We start from the raw sequence: 14,784 nt of genomic DNA, 5'->3' as shown, positions 1-14,784 counted from the left end.
ATGTCTGCACTACAGTCAGTCTCTTTCATGTAAATTGATTCAGTTTGGATTATGCATTGTATTGCTGTGGAAACTCACATATTTTGCAAAAACATTTTCATCGTGAGCATCAACAAATGTGTTGTATTGGTAAACACTGAGCCAAATTTTCTGATGGTCAGATTGGAAGAATTTTGTGAGTTGGCTAGGACTTTTTTTTTAGTTGAAATGAAAAAACAAACGAACAAACAAAAAACAAACAAACAAACAACAACAACAACAAACAGAAAACTTCGTTTGTTCACAGCACACCATTTTGTCAGGTGGAATTGTAGGGTGTTTTGGAAGACAACAGGTTGTTGCTTGAGGTATTTTGACATGTAAGATGATTGTGTACACGCACATGCAGACATACATAGTGTGCCATAAGATGGAAAGCCATTTTGGTTAGCTTGGTGTGAAATATTTTAGCTAATAAAACATTCAAGATTGCTACTTTTCCCTCTTACAAACCTTCAACATACCTTTAAATTAGGAAAACACCTCTATACATAGGTTTCATATAAAATGACAGAATTTGTTTGGTGCTTGGTGCTATGTTAAATTTTCCGGTATGTATTAGCTAATTATTTGAACCAAATGGTCAATGAGATTTCAAAATTGTAGCTGTGTATACATTTTAGGCTCATGACTGCTAAAATGACATAGAGCTCTGTCACCATGTGCAGAACACAGAAAAAGGGGTAGGTCTGATAAGCTATCTGTCATGCTCCCAATACACTACTTCCCAGTTGTTTAGGGCCTGGATTATGGGTATTATTTTGTTTTGAACATCCTGTGCTTCTTATTCCAGGAATGGGTCTGCTCAATTTATAATATATATATATTTATGTGTATGTAAAATTATATATACTGAGCAGATTGGTGTAACTAATTGGATGTAGCTTTACACAAGAAAAATTACATTTTTTGAAAAGGTCTGTGTTGGTTTTGTCTGTTTGCAACTCATGTTAAACACTACTGAAGTTTTAGGCAAAGCAGTGCTGAACATTTAAGGAAATCATATTTGAATGGCCCATACAGAACTGCCACTTTCTGCTTCTAACGGTGCAGTGAAACACTGATAATTTAAATAAAACGCGTTTTTTTTTTTTATATTTTGTGTATACACAAACTGTAAAAAAAGACGTTTCAAAGGTCAACTAAGCCCCACTGTCATAAATTATTTCAATCTGAACAAAGAATCCTTACAAAACTTTCAGCTTCTAAGCAACCACCAATAAAAATATATTCTGTAAGTACAAATTTAGTCCTTTAAAGCTTTACTCGTGTAGGCAGCTCTATCAAAGCTAAAGAAAACATTCAGATGATTCAGGTTGTGCAGGGCCAGGATTTGAGACGGTAGCATTTTGCAATGCTCAAAAGAATAAATATATATTGTAAGGTGAAAGAAAAAACATTCTGAAACCAGAGGAAGCTTCATGATGATCTGGAATCTGTGCTATAAAATGACACTGATGATGAACAGGCTCAACAGCTAATAAAAGCCTGCCTGTATTTATGTAACAGTGCAATGCATTTTAGCTTCATAATAATGTGAGGTGATAACTAATGAGCATATTGACTCATATATTTGAAATCTAAGACAATGTTTTAATTTAGTTACAATTTCAGATGAGATATTCCAAAATACTCCTTCAGTGGTAGACAGTCGCAGCTGTGAGTTTTCTTTTTGAAAATTACGTGCAGGTGATAGGTGCATAGAAACTATGAAATAAAACAGACTCCAAAAAAATAAAGTTTGAGAAAGTTGCCAGTCATCAGATAGATAGGAAGTTAGCAGCAGAATTATCACTTTCAAGATGTAAGTTTTCAAAGTCTAAGGAAGCATCGTAGCAAGACAGTCATGTCTCCTCTGCATTCCTCTGCTAGAGATCTTATTTTTCACTTCCTCTACAGTATAATAGGCCCATTTTGTCATTGTGGTCGGTAGCACTCCCTGTTTGTTACACACCATGGGATTTGGATCTATTATTTTGTCCATGACAGATAATAATCTAGGCCATGTCTACACAAGAAAATGTTGAACTGGTTTTAAAAGAATGATTATAAGCCGGATGCACTTAAAACAGTTTGCCACCTCCTTAAATTGTTTTTGTAATTTACAAAATTCAGCTAAACTGATTGAAGAGATGATAAAGTCAATTTCAGTCACCTAGTTTAGGGAGCGGGACCTGCAACTTCTCCCTCTAGACAAGGTCTTGCCTAGTAAGTAGGAGGATCAATGGCAGGTTAATGCAATTGGCAATGTAAGGAGGTGGAAAAAACAGACTCGTTATTATTTGTCTGTGCTATTTGGTAAACTATTCAGGCAGGATTTCTTTCTTCAGAGATCTCCCTAAAGTGACAGCTAGCACTCTACTAAAATTAATACTAATAATATGGATAACGACGTGCTAAATTGTTTTCAATATAATTATTCCAATTTTACAGGAGCGTAGTATTGAACTGATTTTACTCCATTAAGACAAACACAGCTGACTATATCAGGAGGCCACTTTGTGCCTTGAGTTATATCTGTTCGTTCTGATGGGAATTGCATGCTTGTAACTAAAGGAGAGATAAAAAGAGGTAGATACAGAAGAGTAGACTGTATTGCTTTGTTTACATTTACAGTTCACATAGCACTTGTTTTTATTGGCGTATGTTATTTGCTACATGATCTAGTAAATAAACACAGGCACTGATTGTTTGAAGCATGCTGAGTGATGACCTGAACTAGCAAGTACGCCTTGAAGGAAAGCTCTTACATAGAGAAACAGAACTTTTATTCATTAGCGTAGGATCTGCTTATTTGCTGCGGATGAAGGGTTTGATTCTTTTTGGTCTTATACTATGTAAGGAAAATTAGATCTATGCAAAGGAATGGAGTCATTTGTTCACTGATTGGGTTTTGATCTTCTGCATGTTGGCCCGTTTCTACTTACATGCGATACATTAAAATATCAGGGGGTGCACAATGGTGGTTTTTATTTATTTATTTATTTACCCCCGGGCTCTTAGCCCCGTGTTTCCTGCCCAACAAAGGAAGGGATGGCCCTGGCAAAAGTGTAATGCCACAGTTGTACCATGAATTTATTCTGTTGATAGTACGAGGCAGAGCAAGTACTGTATTAGTTTCTGCTGTGATGCTGAATAAGCTGTAGAAAGTGGTTTGCAGCGTGGAACACATCTCCTCCTGCAACTTATTTCCCCTCACAGCATGCCTCTGCTTTCAGCGAGTTACGCTGTATTAGAGACACATTTTTAAAGGTGCTTAGGCAGCCGAAGAGGTAGGGAGATGATTAACAGGATTTAGGATCCCAGCATAAGAAACCTAAATATCTTCAAAAACTAGAATTCTTACGGAAAACCTTCCGATTCCTTACTCTACCTAATCAGCGGCAGCCTCCCATCACTGCATTATTTTAATTGGCAACTAAAATGCCCGGAAAGAGTGCTTTGAGAGGTATTTGTGGTGGCTCCAAGGATCTGTTTTCCACACGAATTGAAAAATAAATAAATGAAGCGCTAGGGGGCCGCGGGCCCGTCCCGCGCGTAGTGGGGTAACCTGGCCTCAGCCTCCGGCACCGCGCGGAGCCCCGGAGCCGGCCCCATGGCGGCAGGGGCGGGGGCGCGGCGGGAGCCCCTGCGCGGCCACCGCCCCCTGCCGCGGCCTGGCCGCGCTTCCGCCGCCGTCAGCTGACTGCCGCCAGAGCCGGCCCGGCCTGGCCCCGAGCCGACGGCGACTGCGGAAGCTCCGCTGCAGCCGCCCCCCCGCCCTGTTCTCCCCGGCCATGGCAGGGGTCGTGGTGAGCGGAGCACAAGTAAGTGTGCGCGGCGCGGCCCGGCCCGGCCCCACCTGCCGGCGGCACGGTACTGCTCCCCGCCCCGTCCCGCCCCGCCAACGGCAGCGGGGCCGCCGGGCTGGCGCGCTCGGGGCTGCCGTGGCTTCCTTGCCGGGCGGCTGCGGGGCTCGGGGGGCGCGGTGGGATGAGGAGAGGTGTGCGGGGCTCCCTGGGGGCAGCCCGGCCGCCGGTACCGGTGTAAGCGTGCTGGGGCCTTAGGCTCGCCCGGTCGCTGCGGCGCCTCCCCCTGAGACCGGTCGAGTCCTTCAGAGCCCCGCGTCCCGCCCGCTACCAGCACGTGGCGCGGTGGGGCCGGCGGGAGACGTGCTCCAGGTGTGGTTCCCCTCGGGGGAAGGCACCGTGCCGTGTCCAGAGCTCGTACAGCGCCTACTGGGCAGCGTTCTCTGAGAAAGATGCTGCCTTACGAATTACTAAGATCCCAGTGTCACTCTATAGTGATGACAGATTAAGCGGTCATTTCCCCCTAAAGCTAAAGCAGAAGAGAGTTGCAGCCGATACCGAAATTAACCTACACTTTAAATATTTTGTAAAAACATACTTTGTTCCTGAATTGTACACAGTGCATTGAAGAGCCTGTGAGAGTGTCCGAGCTGCCCATAGCTGGTCTCTTGCTGGGTTCTGTAAGAGAATTCCTGAATGTTTCTGTGGGATGTTGAGCTGGGCACCAGTAATATAAATGGTTGATTATGACCAGCCCGCATTCAGTTTGGAGAATTAGGCAATGGAGACATCTACATCTACTTCTAATCCCACGGGATGCCCTGTAATGGGTGTAGAAAATCTGAGAAACCTACTGTTACTGATGTGGCTTGTACCAAAGAGCAGAGTCATCTTGGGAAAGTAGGTTTGCTCTCCTCTCTCACTGGTGGCATCTCTGGATACGCAGTTGAAAGCTCATCCTCATTTTGAGGGTATTTGAGATGGATGCCAAAGGAAGAGTACTGGATTGTGTACTTTTTATTGTTTTCAGGGAAAATTATTTTGAAACAAAAGACTGAAAATGAAGAAACATTATTCTCAACTTGTCCAGTCTACTGAAGCCTTGTTTTATATCAGCATTGTTCAAAGATTAAAGAGTAGAAGAGTGAGGAAATAATACTCTTGAAAACTTTGTTTAAAAAGGCTTATTATGTATTGCATGGCTGGTGATCTGGCAGCTGCTGATGTCGTTACAATAAAGAGAGCTCTTGGGTATCTGAGGCAAGTTTGTGTATGTGGGGTGTAGAGATCTGAAGCAAACGTACCTTGTATTTTGTGGAAAAATAGATCTGTTTGTTTTAAATTCAAAACGGTGCTTGTATAGCGAATGAGCTGAAGCGGACTTTGTGCAAGTAAAGTTCCTTTCACGAGGCCCTGAGCATTAAACGGTCATGACAACCATGTTTCACCTGGAGATACATCTATGAATAAGCTATTTGTACCAGTTGTGCAAATATATTTGTATATTTTACCAGTTCAAAGGCTGAAGCTTTACAATATCTTAAGTATTTTGCTTTCTGTGTGCCCCAAAACACATTTGTATGAGCTTTCTTCCTCAACTTCTGTTCTTGTGGAGCTAGGACAGATAAGGCCAGGTAAGTTTCTGGAGTAGTGGCAATGCAGGTCAGAATCTCTTGCTCCTTTTCCACCCATGGTCCCTGTGGGTGAGAAGAGTGGTGGTGGCTTGTGTTCTTGCTGTCTCTGTAGCTGCTCAAGATAGTCTTGCACTCCTAATGTTAATGGGCATCAAATTTTAGTTATATACATTACAACATGTTGTGCTGAATTACTGCTTAATCCAAAGTATTATTCTACTAGTAAAGGGGTGTCTCTCCAAGGGTTTGCAGGCGCTAGTTTATAGAAATCTACTTTTCAGTGAAGAACGAAGTGATACTTGTTTGCATGCTCGTTTGTATATTGTAAAATATCTTGTGGTTCTCTTGGATGAAAACTAGAGGGTAAATATATAGAGAGAGAATGTGAGGCATATTTAATTCAATGAATTCTGAAAGACAGTTGCTGTTATGCCTGAACCATTAGGATGTGAACTACCCAGAACCGTTCATTTCCCTTTCATCCTTACACTCGCTAAAGTCATGTGTATGTCTAGTAGCAGAATATATATATATGTACTATATATTGTAAGAGCAGGGATGGTTTAAGAGGGAAGAAGTTGTTAAACGGAACTTCAAGCTGCCTGCTTTCTGCTCATAAAAAAAAAAAATTCACTGTAGTCAGCTTTGTTTGCTTAAGGTATTGAACAAAGTGAATTAAATTGGATGCAATACTGTAGTGTCAGATTGCAATCATTTTCAGAGTGTAAGAAACAGGGATGATTTTCAAAAGTACAGACTGTCAGTCTGTTCTGCAGAGGAGTCTCTATTTAGCAAAAAATGAAGTAGTATCAAGACAGAGCTTGACCCTTTGGCGTGTTTTTTTACCTAACACCCTGTAGTGTGTGAACACCAGCGATGTATGATTGCAAAATTGCATTCAACATGGAGGTAACAGCTGTATCTTGTAGGCAGTGGTCTAACAGAGCATTGAAATCCACCTGACTAGCAGGTTGCCATCTAAGGACAACCGGTGTTTCTTTAGCACAGAATCTGAAGTGTTGGTGTTGGATGAGTCAATACAGACAATACATGTATGACAGTATGTTTGGCACGATTTGTGGGGATTCTTTCAAGAAATTAAGCCAGACTTCCAAGACAATACATCAGACAGAATATGTGAAGTTGTTTTTTGTTTTTTTTTAAATATCATCACTTACGTCAACACTGCTAAAAAGAAATATGAGTAGATATTTTATTTTTTTCTACCTCTAATTCTTCCTCTGTTTGATAAAGGTGGGTCAGATAGACAGCTATGGAAAGGAGGAAACACATTGACAAGTATTTTGGGTATAACGAGGAGTATAACCTGAACATGGGTGTTGAAGCCAGAGACCTTTAAGACTTACACCACTGTCCAAACAAAGCTGTATGCTTGATTTCTCAGATCTTGAGCAGCCTTCCTGCTCTGTTCCTAGCATACCTCTGAAAATAATAATCTCCCCAAGGAGCAGCTGTGAGAATGGATTGATGGTACAATGCTTAGGTGTTTCTGGACCAAACTTTCCGAAGTGATCTCTAAGCGTTTTGCATACTGAGAGGCAATCTAGAAAGTCCTTTGGAAGTCTGCTGATCTTTCAGAAATTTTTCTTTTAGGGTGTTCAGAAGGGTAATCCAAAGTAATGATAGGTCAAAGTATTAATAGTGGAATGGAGTATGATATACTACTTAACGGAATAAATGCAATGTATTTGATCAAATAATTTTTATCTGAAATAAAATTCTGCTGCGTTGTATGTAGGGCTATGCATGTGTTAAGTATTAAGCTGACTATTGATAGAAAAATGAGACTGTGATAGATTCTTTAGCAGTGAAACAGAAGAAGCTCAAAGCTGTAATGAATGTTTATTATACTGTGTGTCCTCATTGGATCAATGAGGCAGAATCTGGACAGGAAACTGTAAATAATCCACTTACGGAATGCTTCCTTTTTGCTTCTGATTCTCAGGTGTCCTACATTAGTCAAGACTGTGAAGAAATTCCAGAATTTTTGGGAAGAAAATATGGACATATGGCAAAAAGGCTAGATCTTAGCTTCAATTTGTTGAGGTATGTTGTAATGTATAGATTTTTTTTTAAGTGCAATTTGGGACACCAGCTCCAAAACCATAATATTTATTTGTTTTTCTCAAAATAGAAACATACATAGTTGTTGTCAAGTGGGTGATACTGTTTTATAGACAATGTTTGTCTCCTTTTCTTTTACTTTTGGAACACAAGCAACCAGGTGAGTGTAAATTTCTGGTGTTAATGCAAATGATGTCAGTGCAGAGCTTACGGTTAGTTCTCTGCTCAAAATGGAAAATAAACAACATTACCTGAAGAAGTGAAGAATGGGATCAAACATGAATTTTTCTTAAACTAAAAACAAGTAAGCGTGTGCTTATTTCCTTTCCTTTTTTATTTGTAGATCTCTGGTTATTACTGTAAATGGTTTGTAATACTCTTTTCCCAGATGATGTGTTTTTATTATATGATTTTATTTTGTGCAGCTGTATAGTTAAGTGCTAAAGCTAAGTGCAGTTAGAGTTTATAAATAAATTCTAAATTATTTTAACATATGGATTGATTTTGAATTCTATAGTATTCCCATTAGTCATTACAGGAATTCTAAACAGTATCCATTTTCATTTAATCATTGTGTGAGAAGCCTGGTGAGATTCAGCAGTGTGCCTTTCAGATTTGGAACTCTGTAGGTAAGTAAGGGAGAAAAGAGTGGCATGTAGTAATATATTTTAGAAAAAGTGTAGCTTTCTTAGCTTTCTTAACTTTTTCCTTTTATTTCATTAAGGGTAAGCCCAGAGTCTACTAGTGAAGAATGAGTCACATAAAAGTAATATGCTAGTGTCTTGTTCTAGGGAGAACAGTCACTGGTTTTTATCTTGCGTAACACAAATAAATGTTATCTTGAGCAACCGTAAACTCTGAAAGACTGATTCCTGTATGCAGGAGGTAGCAGAGCAAAAGAGGCACTTAATCTGTGGATTGCCATTATCTTAAATTTATCTTATGTCTGGCTGATGACTGTGTACCTATGGAAATTGTGATTAGAGGAGAGAATTTTGGGGAAGAGGGGAGCTGGAATTGACATTTTTTCGTTTTATTACAAAGATAATTCAAGTTCTGCACGTGTATTAAGATTTAACATGTCAACAAGACTACTCCTTCCTTTCTTTTCTGGAGGCACTATCTCTTGAAAAAAAAAGAACAGGGTTTGTTTCTTTCTTTCAGTGTATGATTTGAAGAACAGCTCCTCTGAGTTCATTTTATAAAGTAGCATATTAATGTTAAATGTAGATGTAATATACTATTACACTTGAAGTCAATTGCCTGTACTATGGAGCTTAATTGGTGATGTATTTCTCAAATCTGTTTTCATCCCTTCTTTCCTTCCCTATCCCCCAAAACACTGTTACTTAACCTACTTTTTGGGAGGGATGATTTGTCTTTATTGGGATACAGGGAGAAAATGTGTTAAAATCTTTTGTGGGAAAAGGTAGAAAGGGCTAGTGTTTCAGATAGCTGCAATCAACTTTTGATGCAGGATAGGTTGCTTTTGTAAAAAACAAAACAAATTCAAAATTTGTTAAACTTGAAAGTATTTTAAGAACAGAAATCAGGTTTGGGGAAGGGAGGCCTTTTTTTTTAAAAAGCTTATTTTGGGGAAGCTCATATTAATGTGATATGGGCATTAATGTTTTCTTAAGATTAACTCTTAATAAGGAGGTTGACTTTCTACAACAAATTTCTGTCATCAAAGGCATAAGTTGATTGAAGAAGACAGGTGATCATCACTCCTACCACATATGAAAATAATATTGTGCTTTGCTGGCATTAATATAATATGCTAATTGTAAGGCTCTTAGCTAGTCATCCTTTGAGTAGATACATAATGTGTAGCAACTTTTGATGGCTGCCTTTGGATTGCTGTGCTATGGGAAGAAGGTGTATGGTAGTGGCTGCGAATTCTCAGTTTATTAGAATTTATTAGGTGGGAAATTCAAGTAGTTCTAGAAATAAGCATATCAGCTGTTGTATTTGCATATAGTGCTTAGAGGCTAGAAAGAAGACAGGAAGTGGATTTATTACCTGAGACGCTTGTGATAGTATTTTATTTCCTGACTAAGGTATTTTAAATGAACTCCACTGGATGTAAGTTAAGTTGGGTCAGACCTGTAAGATTATCTGTAAGACTATCTTCAACTCCGGCTGAAGTCAGTGGTATTCTCTAAGCTTTTCATATGTGTTTGATATTAATTTTTTTAAACTTGAATACCCCTTTAACAAAAAGAGGAGCATACAGTGCTGGTTTTGAAGTGTTGATTAACAGGATGCATGTGTCTCTTGAAGCTGTTGCTGATGGTACATGTCTCTGAGGAGTGCCTCCTGCAAAACTCTCTGCTCAACATTCCCTGAACTTGGGCTGTAAAGTTTAGCTAGCAAATGAGGGGGTTTACAGGTTGTCTGTCTTGGGTAGGTACCAGATTACGTTCATGATTCTGCTATACTCTTCTTGGAGATGCAAATTAATCTGAGCTTGATAGAAGGGGAGTGAAAAAGTTCTTTGTAGTAAAGATGTTAATTTTCACTATAATGATTCATATTAGATTGGAGTATGTGTGTGTTTTTTGAAAGAAAAAGGCTATTTCAGTGGTCATTGATCTTTGAGAACTAGTATCTGAGTCAGAGAGATGCTAAAATGCTTACTAGTTACCTGTTCTCAGTGTCAGGAAATAACTACTTAACAAACTTTTCTGTGTTGTTTTTCATATAGGGTTTGTCCTACCCTCTGTAAGTATGGCTACTCCTGAGTGTATTTTGGGAAGGAACCATCCTCTTGTACCAGACAATGTATCTTGTAACATAAGTATTAATAGAAATTCTGACAATTTAACAATTAAATGATCGGTTTTAGAAATTGAGTGTAGAGGGACACTTTTTATTTTGTGGGCACCAGTATTTTTAGTAATGTTATTTAACATTGCTGTCATAGGTGTTGTTGTGTACAGAGAGAGATCCATTGTAGCAGTGTGTTCAGCTTTTTGATCAGTTGGCAGCAGATGCTTCTTGCAAGACAGCACTCTCCGTTCAGATCCAGAAGTCCTGTGCAGTTGTCGATTTGCAGTCTTTACTGTGTGCACATGCTTGCTTGTGCACTTAAGACTCTTATCAGAAATATTAATTTGTAGTGCATGATACAGGTGTCACAAAACTTTCTTATGCAACCGATATGATGAACGTAATATATAATGTTATACTTGATTCAACAATCACTTTAATGACTTACAGTGCTTTTTATACTGTGATAATCCAGGTAACTTGATTGCAAAAGTCAGGATAGAGCCAGGTAAGTTATTTTGCCATTTATGGCTTTTGACAGAAAATGTGTGTTTTCAGAGGCTTGTCCAGGTATACTGGAAAACGCGTAGGAGGATTGGCTAATACTGTACAGGGAAGTAGGAAGAAATTAGTTAAATGTTCTATGCTTTATGACTTGTTTTACACTCAAACAGCTTGTGCTATATTTGTCACTTAATAACATATATATTTATTCAATAGATGCTGTTTTGTATTTCTGGAACACATTAACCTGCTGTTACGAACAAACCAAGGAGTTGCTTGTTTACCACCACCACCCACCCCCCGCCTCTTTTTTTTTTTTAGCTTGTTGAGCTGATACATATTTAGATAATGATTTTTTAAAAATTTAGGGATATCATCTAATTTATTATTGGTTGTGATGGCACTTCTTTTTTTTTTTTCTGCAATGAAGAGTAATCATCTGGATTCAGTGTTCTCATGTGTGGTGTTTTTCTTCTCAGCTTTTTCCCATTTTTCTTTCTGTGTTACATAAACACGTAAATGTGCACAAAAATGGAGAACTAAATTGGAGCGGGTAGGCTTGGTACTTTTGTATTGGCAAATTTATATGGAGAAAAATATATTATTCACCAGTTTTTTCTGACCTTAGAGTTCTGTCCAGGTTCTTTCTTCCTCTTTATTAAATACAAATTAGGGCCTACATAGGCACTAAATTTTCTTTGTATCAGATGTGGTAAGGCTAATGACACTTGATTAAATACTCACAAATAGTTGCTCTTTAAAAGAATTCTTGTTTTTCTTGTTTGCCTTTTTCTAAGAATTGGTCTCTGCCCTCGATTACCCTGGCTGACGCATGGATCCATCTCTCTCTTGCTTCTGGCAGCCAAAACCAAGTGACCGTTACATCTTACAATGGTTACTCATCTCCTCTTCTGACCAGAAGGGAAAGGAAGGATAGGAGAGGTGAATTGCAAAAGGGAACTTTCTGTGGGGAGGGTGGGGAAAAAGGAGGAGTAACAGTTGTATATGAAGCACAAAAATTGGTGTGTATTTCAAAGCATGGTAGTTGTAATCAGCAAGATGTGGTACCACTGTATTCTCTATCCTGTTCACACCTCTGGCGGACCGAAATCCTTCAACTCCAGACCACTGCTATCCACTTGTGAATTATTTCTTCTTATGCTGTTTTCTTTACAGATTTTGTTTAAACAATTTCTAATGTCCTCTATGTTTGGACTAATGGGGGGTCGTGAAGAAGATGGAGCCAAGCTCTTGTGAGAGGTGTACAGCAAAAGGAGGAGAGGCAGTCGTCACAGGGAATTTCCAACTACTTGTAAGGAAAAACTTGACATTGAGAAAGGTTGAGTGGAAGAGGTGTACAGAGAGGCTGTGGAGCCCTCCACCCTGGGTGATATTCCAAGTGCAACTGGACAAAGCCCCAGGCAATCTGATCTAACTTTGAAGTTACCCTCCTTTGAGCGTAAGATTGGACTAAATGAGCTCTAGATGCCCACTCTGACCTAAATTGTGCTCTGATTCTGCAACCCTACTGGTGTGCTTGTTTGTAGTAATATGGCCAGAGTTAGAGCAGCTGTTTTGAGTTGATATTGGTAATGATTTTCAGCTATTTTAGAAATGAACTATTTGTACTATGTATTTTAAATAAGGCATGTTTCAGCAGCAGAGATGTTTTGCTTTGAAAATCGAGTTCTGAGTCTTTCGTAGTAACTATATATGATAGTCTTCACTGGTAATAGAGTACTGTAAAGGCCACTTTTTTTTTTCTATAATACGTGGAAAGCTATTTCCCAGTTCCCAGTTCATTATTTAATGAAAGAATGGAGTACAGGAAGGAAAAGTCACTGATGTACCAGTGTTAGGGTTGCTGGAAAGCTTTGCTGAAAAGGATTTCAAGGGTGAATGGAAAAGTATTGTTGATCACTAGAAGTTAAAGATTTCATTAAAAAAGGTAAATTACTGTTGGTGAAGGAAAGAAAGGAATAAGCATGTAAGTAAGGATGTAAAGGAGAGGCTTGGGTGAAATACAAAGATACTCTTGCTAGACAAATACTGCTCTTTTGTGGCAAGAGAAAAAAAGTTATTCAAAGTTTCTTTTATTTGTTCTAGATAACTTTGTGCTAAATATCTCCCTTCACATTAAAGGCTAAGTGCACTCCAGTGCCTGAATAACAGATGTCAGTGTTATTGCAAAAATAGGTGTCGTGCTTTATAAATAACATCTACTGTTCCGTTCACTGAGAAGTCCACTTCTATTTGTGTATTTTTAAACATGAACTATTTTTCTTTTTCTTACAGAGATTTCTTCAGGCTCTAAACTGTGAGGCGGAAGGGAGAGTGAATCTTTTATCTTGGCCAATGAGGGAGGATTAATCCAATAATTGTGCTCAGGGAGATACAGATATCTCTTCCCTCTCTCTAGGGTGCAGATTATTTCTGCTAGGAGCATGAATAATTTGCACAGTGTGTGCTTGTGCATATTTTCCACTGTCCGATTAAGATGGTCTATGTGTGAAAACATCCCTGTGAACTTTAATCCTAGTGTGGAATGTTCCTCCACGACTTCTGTGAGGCTGAGGCTTTGTAGTATCCTCTCTGTGGACTAGAGACTGTTTATTTCTGTCTTCTGTCTACTGTTTTCTTGCCTGGGGAAATAGGCAAGTGGCAGCCTGAAACTGGGCTTCCGTTTTGCAAGGTGTGTTTTCCTTGCTGAGTTGGGTATGCGAGAGGCTTTTTTTTTTTTTCTTGCCACCTTCCCAGTCTGTGCAGCAGTAAGGCACACAGCACAGGAAGATGAACAACAAAAGAGAGATGGAAATAAAAGCCAGAATTCAAAACAAAGCATGACATATTTTTAAAAGCCTTTAGACTGATCTTTATAGCATTTTAAAATGTTGAAGAAAATGCACTATTGTTAAAACTTTTTGATGGTTTTATTTATAAGGTAGAAAAATATTTTCACCATAATTGGGTAACTCTTAATCGTAGCAATTGCATATTTATCAGTGTGAGGGGCTGTTATTAATGTAGCTGTCATGCACAAACACATTTCTGCATTAAATCCATTTAGTATGTGCATTATTCGGTCTAGAATGTCACCAGGACATCAAAGCCCCCTTAGGCATAAGAGCACAGTGCCCTGCTGTGGCTGCAGAAAGGGCTTGATCAATAAATGTAACATGTTAATGCAGAGCAAATAGAATAAAAGATTTCTTTGACAAGACATGAAAAATCACCTTGTGGCAGCTGGCATGGTGATGCCATTTCAGCGGAGACACTAGCAAAGTTGATCTGACAAGTAAAGAGGAGAGATGATGGTTATAAGGTGCTTTTGTTTCAAACTTCTTTCTTGACCTGTCAGGTTTTGAAGGAGCCTGAATGGCCCTTTTTTGTCATGTGAAAATTGTAGTCTTAGGCAGTTATGAAGCAGTTATCTCTTCTCAAATTGTGAATGCTGCTGTTTAATTGATTCACTTAGCATTTGAAACTGTCACGCATTAATAATTGCTAAATCCCGTAGATACTGCTCCAGTGTGTCATGCTTAAATGTGTAGTTATCAGAAAATTAATATCCTTAATGAACCGATGCTTTCAAACTAGCATTGCATGAAATCTCTTTGCCCTTTCATTTGTTGAAGGTATATCAGCCAGTTTTCAGAGCAACCCCTCCTGACATTGGTGTGGTTTTATTTATTTATTTTTTTGATGCCCGACAAATACCAGCTTTGCTTTGGGTACATAGTGTGCTCAATGACAATAAATATAGTAATTATGCTGGAGTTAGTAATTAACATAATTATAGTCAATTACGACAAATACAGTGCAGAGCTAAATAAATGAGGGTGAGAAATTAGCAAGCTAATTGATTTACCTTACTTGCTGCTGCTTCTTGCAACTAGCAGTTGCGGATTTTCTGCAAGGAGCAAGTGTATTGTTTACAAATAGCTGATTGCGTTTTGAAATGA

General features: G+C 39.0%; 1 protein-coding gene and 1 long non-coding RNA gene across 6 annotated transcripts in view; both read left to right on the top strand.

Moving 5' to 3' along the window:
• Window positions 1-14,784, top strand: part of LRMDA (leucine rich melanocyte differentiation associated) — a 712,994-nt gene that overhangs the window by 39,353 nt on the left and 658,857 nt on the right. For 2 of the 5 annotated variants that reach the window (XM_067000858.1, XM_067000857.1), the window contains exons 1-2: window positions 3,638-3,845; window positions 7,428-7,528. In XM_067000858.1, the coding sequence (XP_066856959.1) occupies window positions 3,816-3,845; window positions 7,428-7,528 (131 nt within the window). In that variant the 5' untranslated portion in view covers window positions 3,638-3,815. Of the gene's footprint in view, window positions 1-3,637; window positions 3,846-7,427; window positions 7,529-14,784 lie in introns of those variants that run through there. The other 3 variants (XM_067000856.1, XM_067000861.1, XM_067000859.1) reach the window with 2 other exon arrangements.
• LOC136791288 (uncharacterized) lies at window positions 8,182-13,982 on the top strand. The gene is made up of 2 exons (XR_010832939.1): window positions 8,182-10,826; window positions 11,620-13,982. It is a non-coding gene; the product is annotated as an uncharacterized lncRNA (long non-coding RNA).

Source organism: Anser cygnoides, chromosome 7, assembly GCF_040182565.1.
Source record: "Anser cygnoides isolate HZ-2024a breed goose chromosome 7, Taihu_goose_T2T_genome, whole genome shotgun sequence".
Lineage (NCBI taxonomy): Eukaryota > Metazoa > Chordata > Aves > Anseriformes > Anatidae > Anser > Anser cygnoides.
This window is presented reverse-complemented; position numbering and strand designations above follow the sequence as displayed.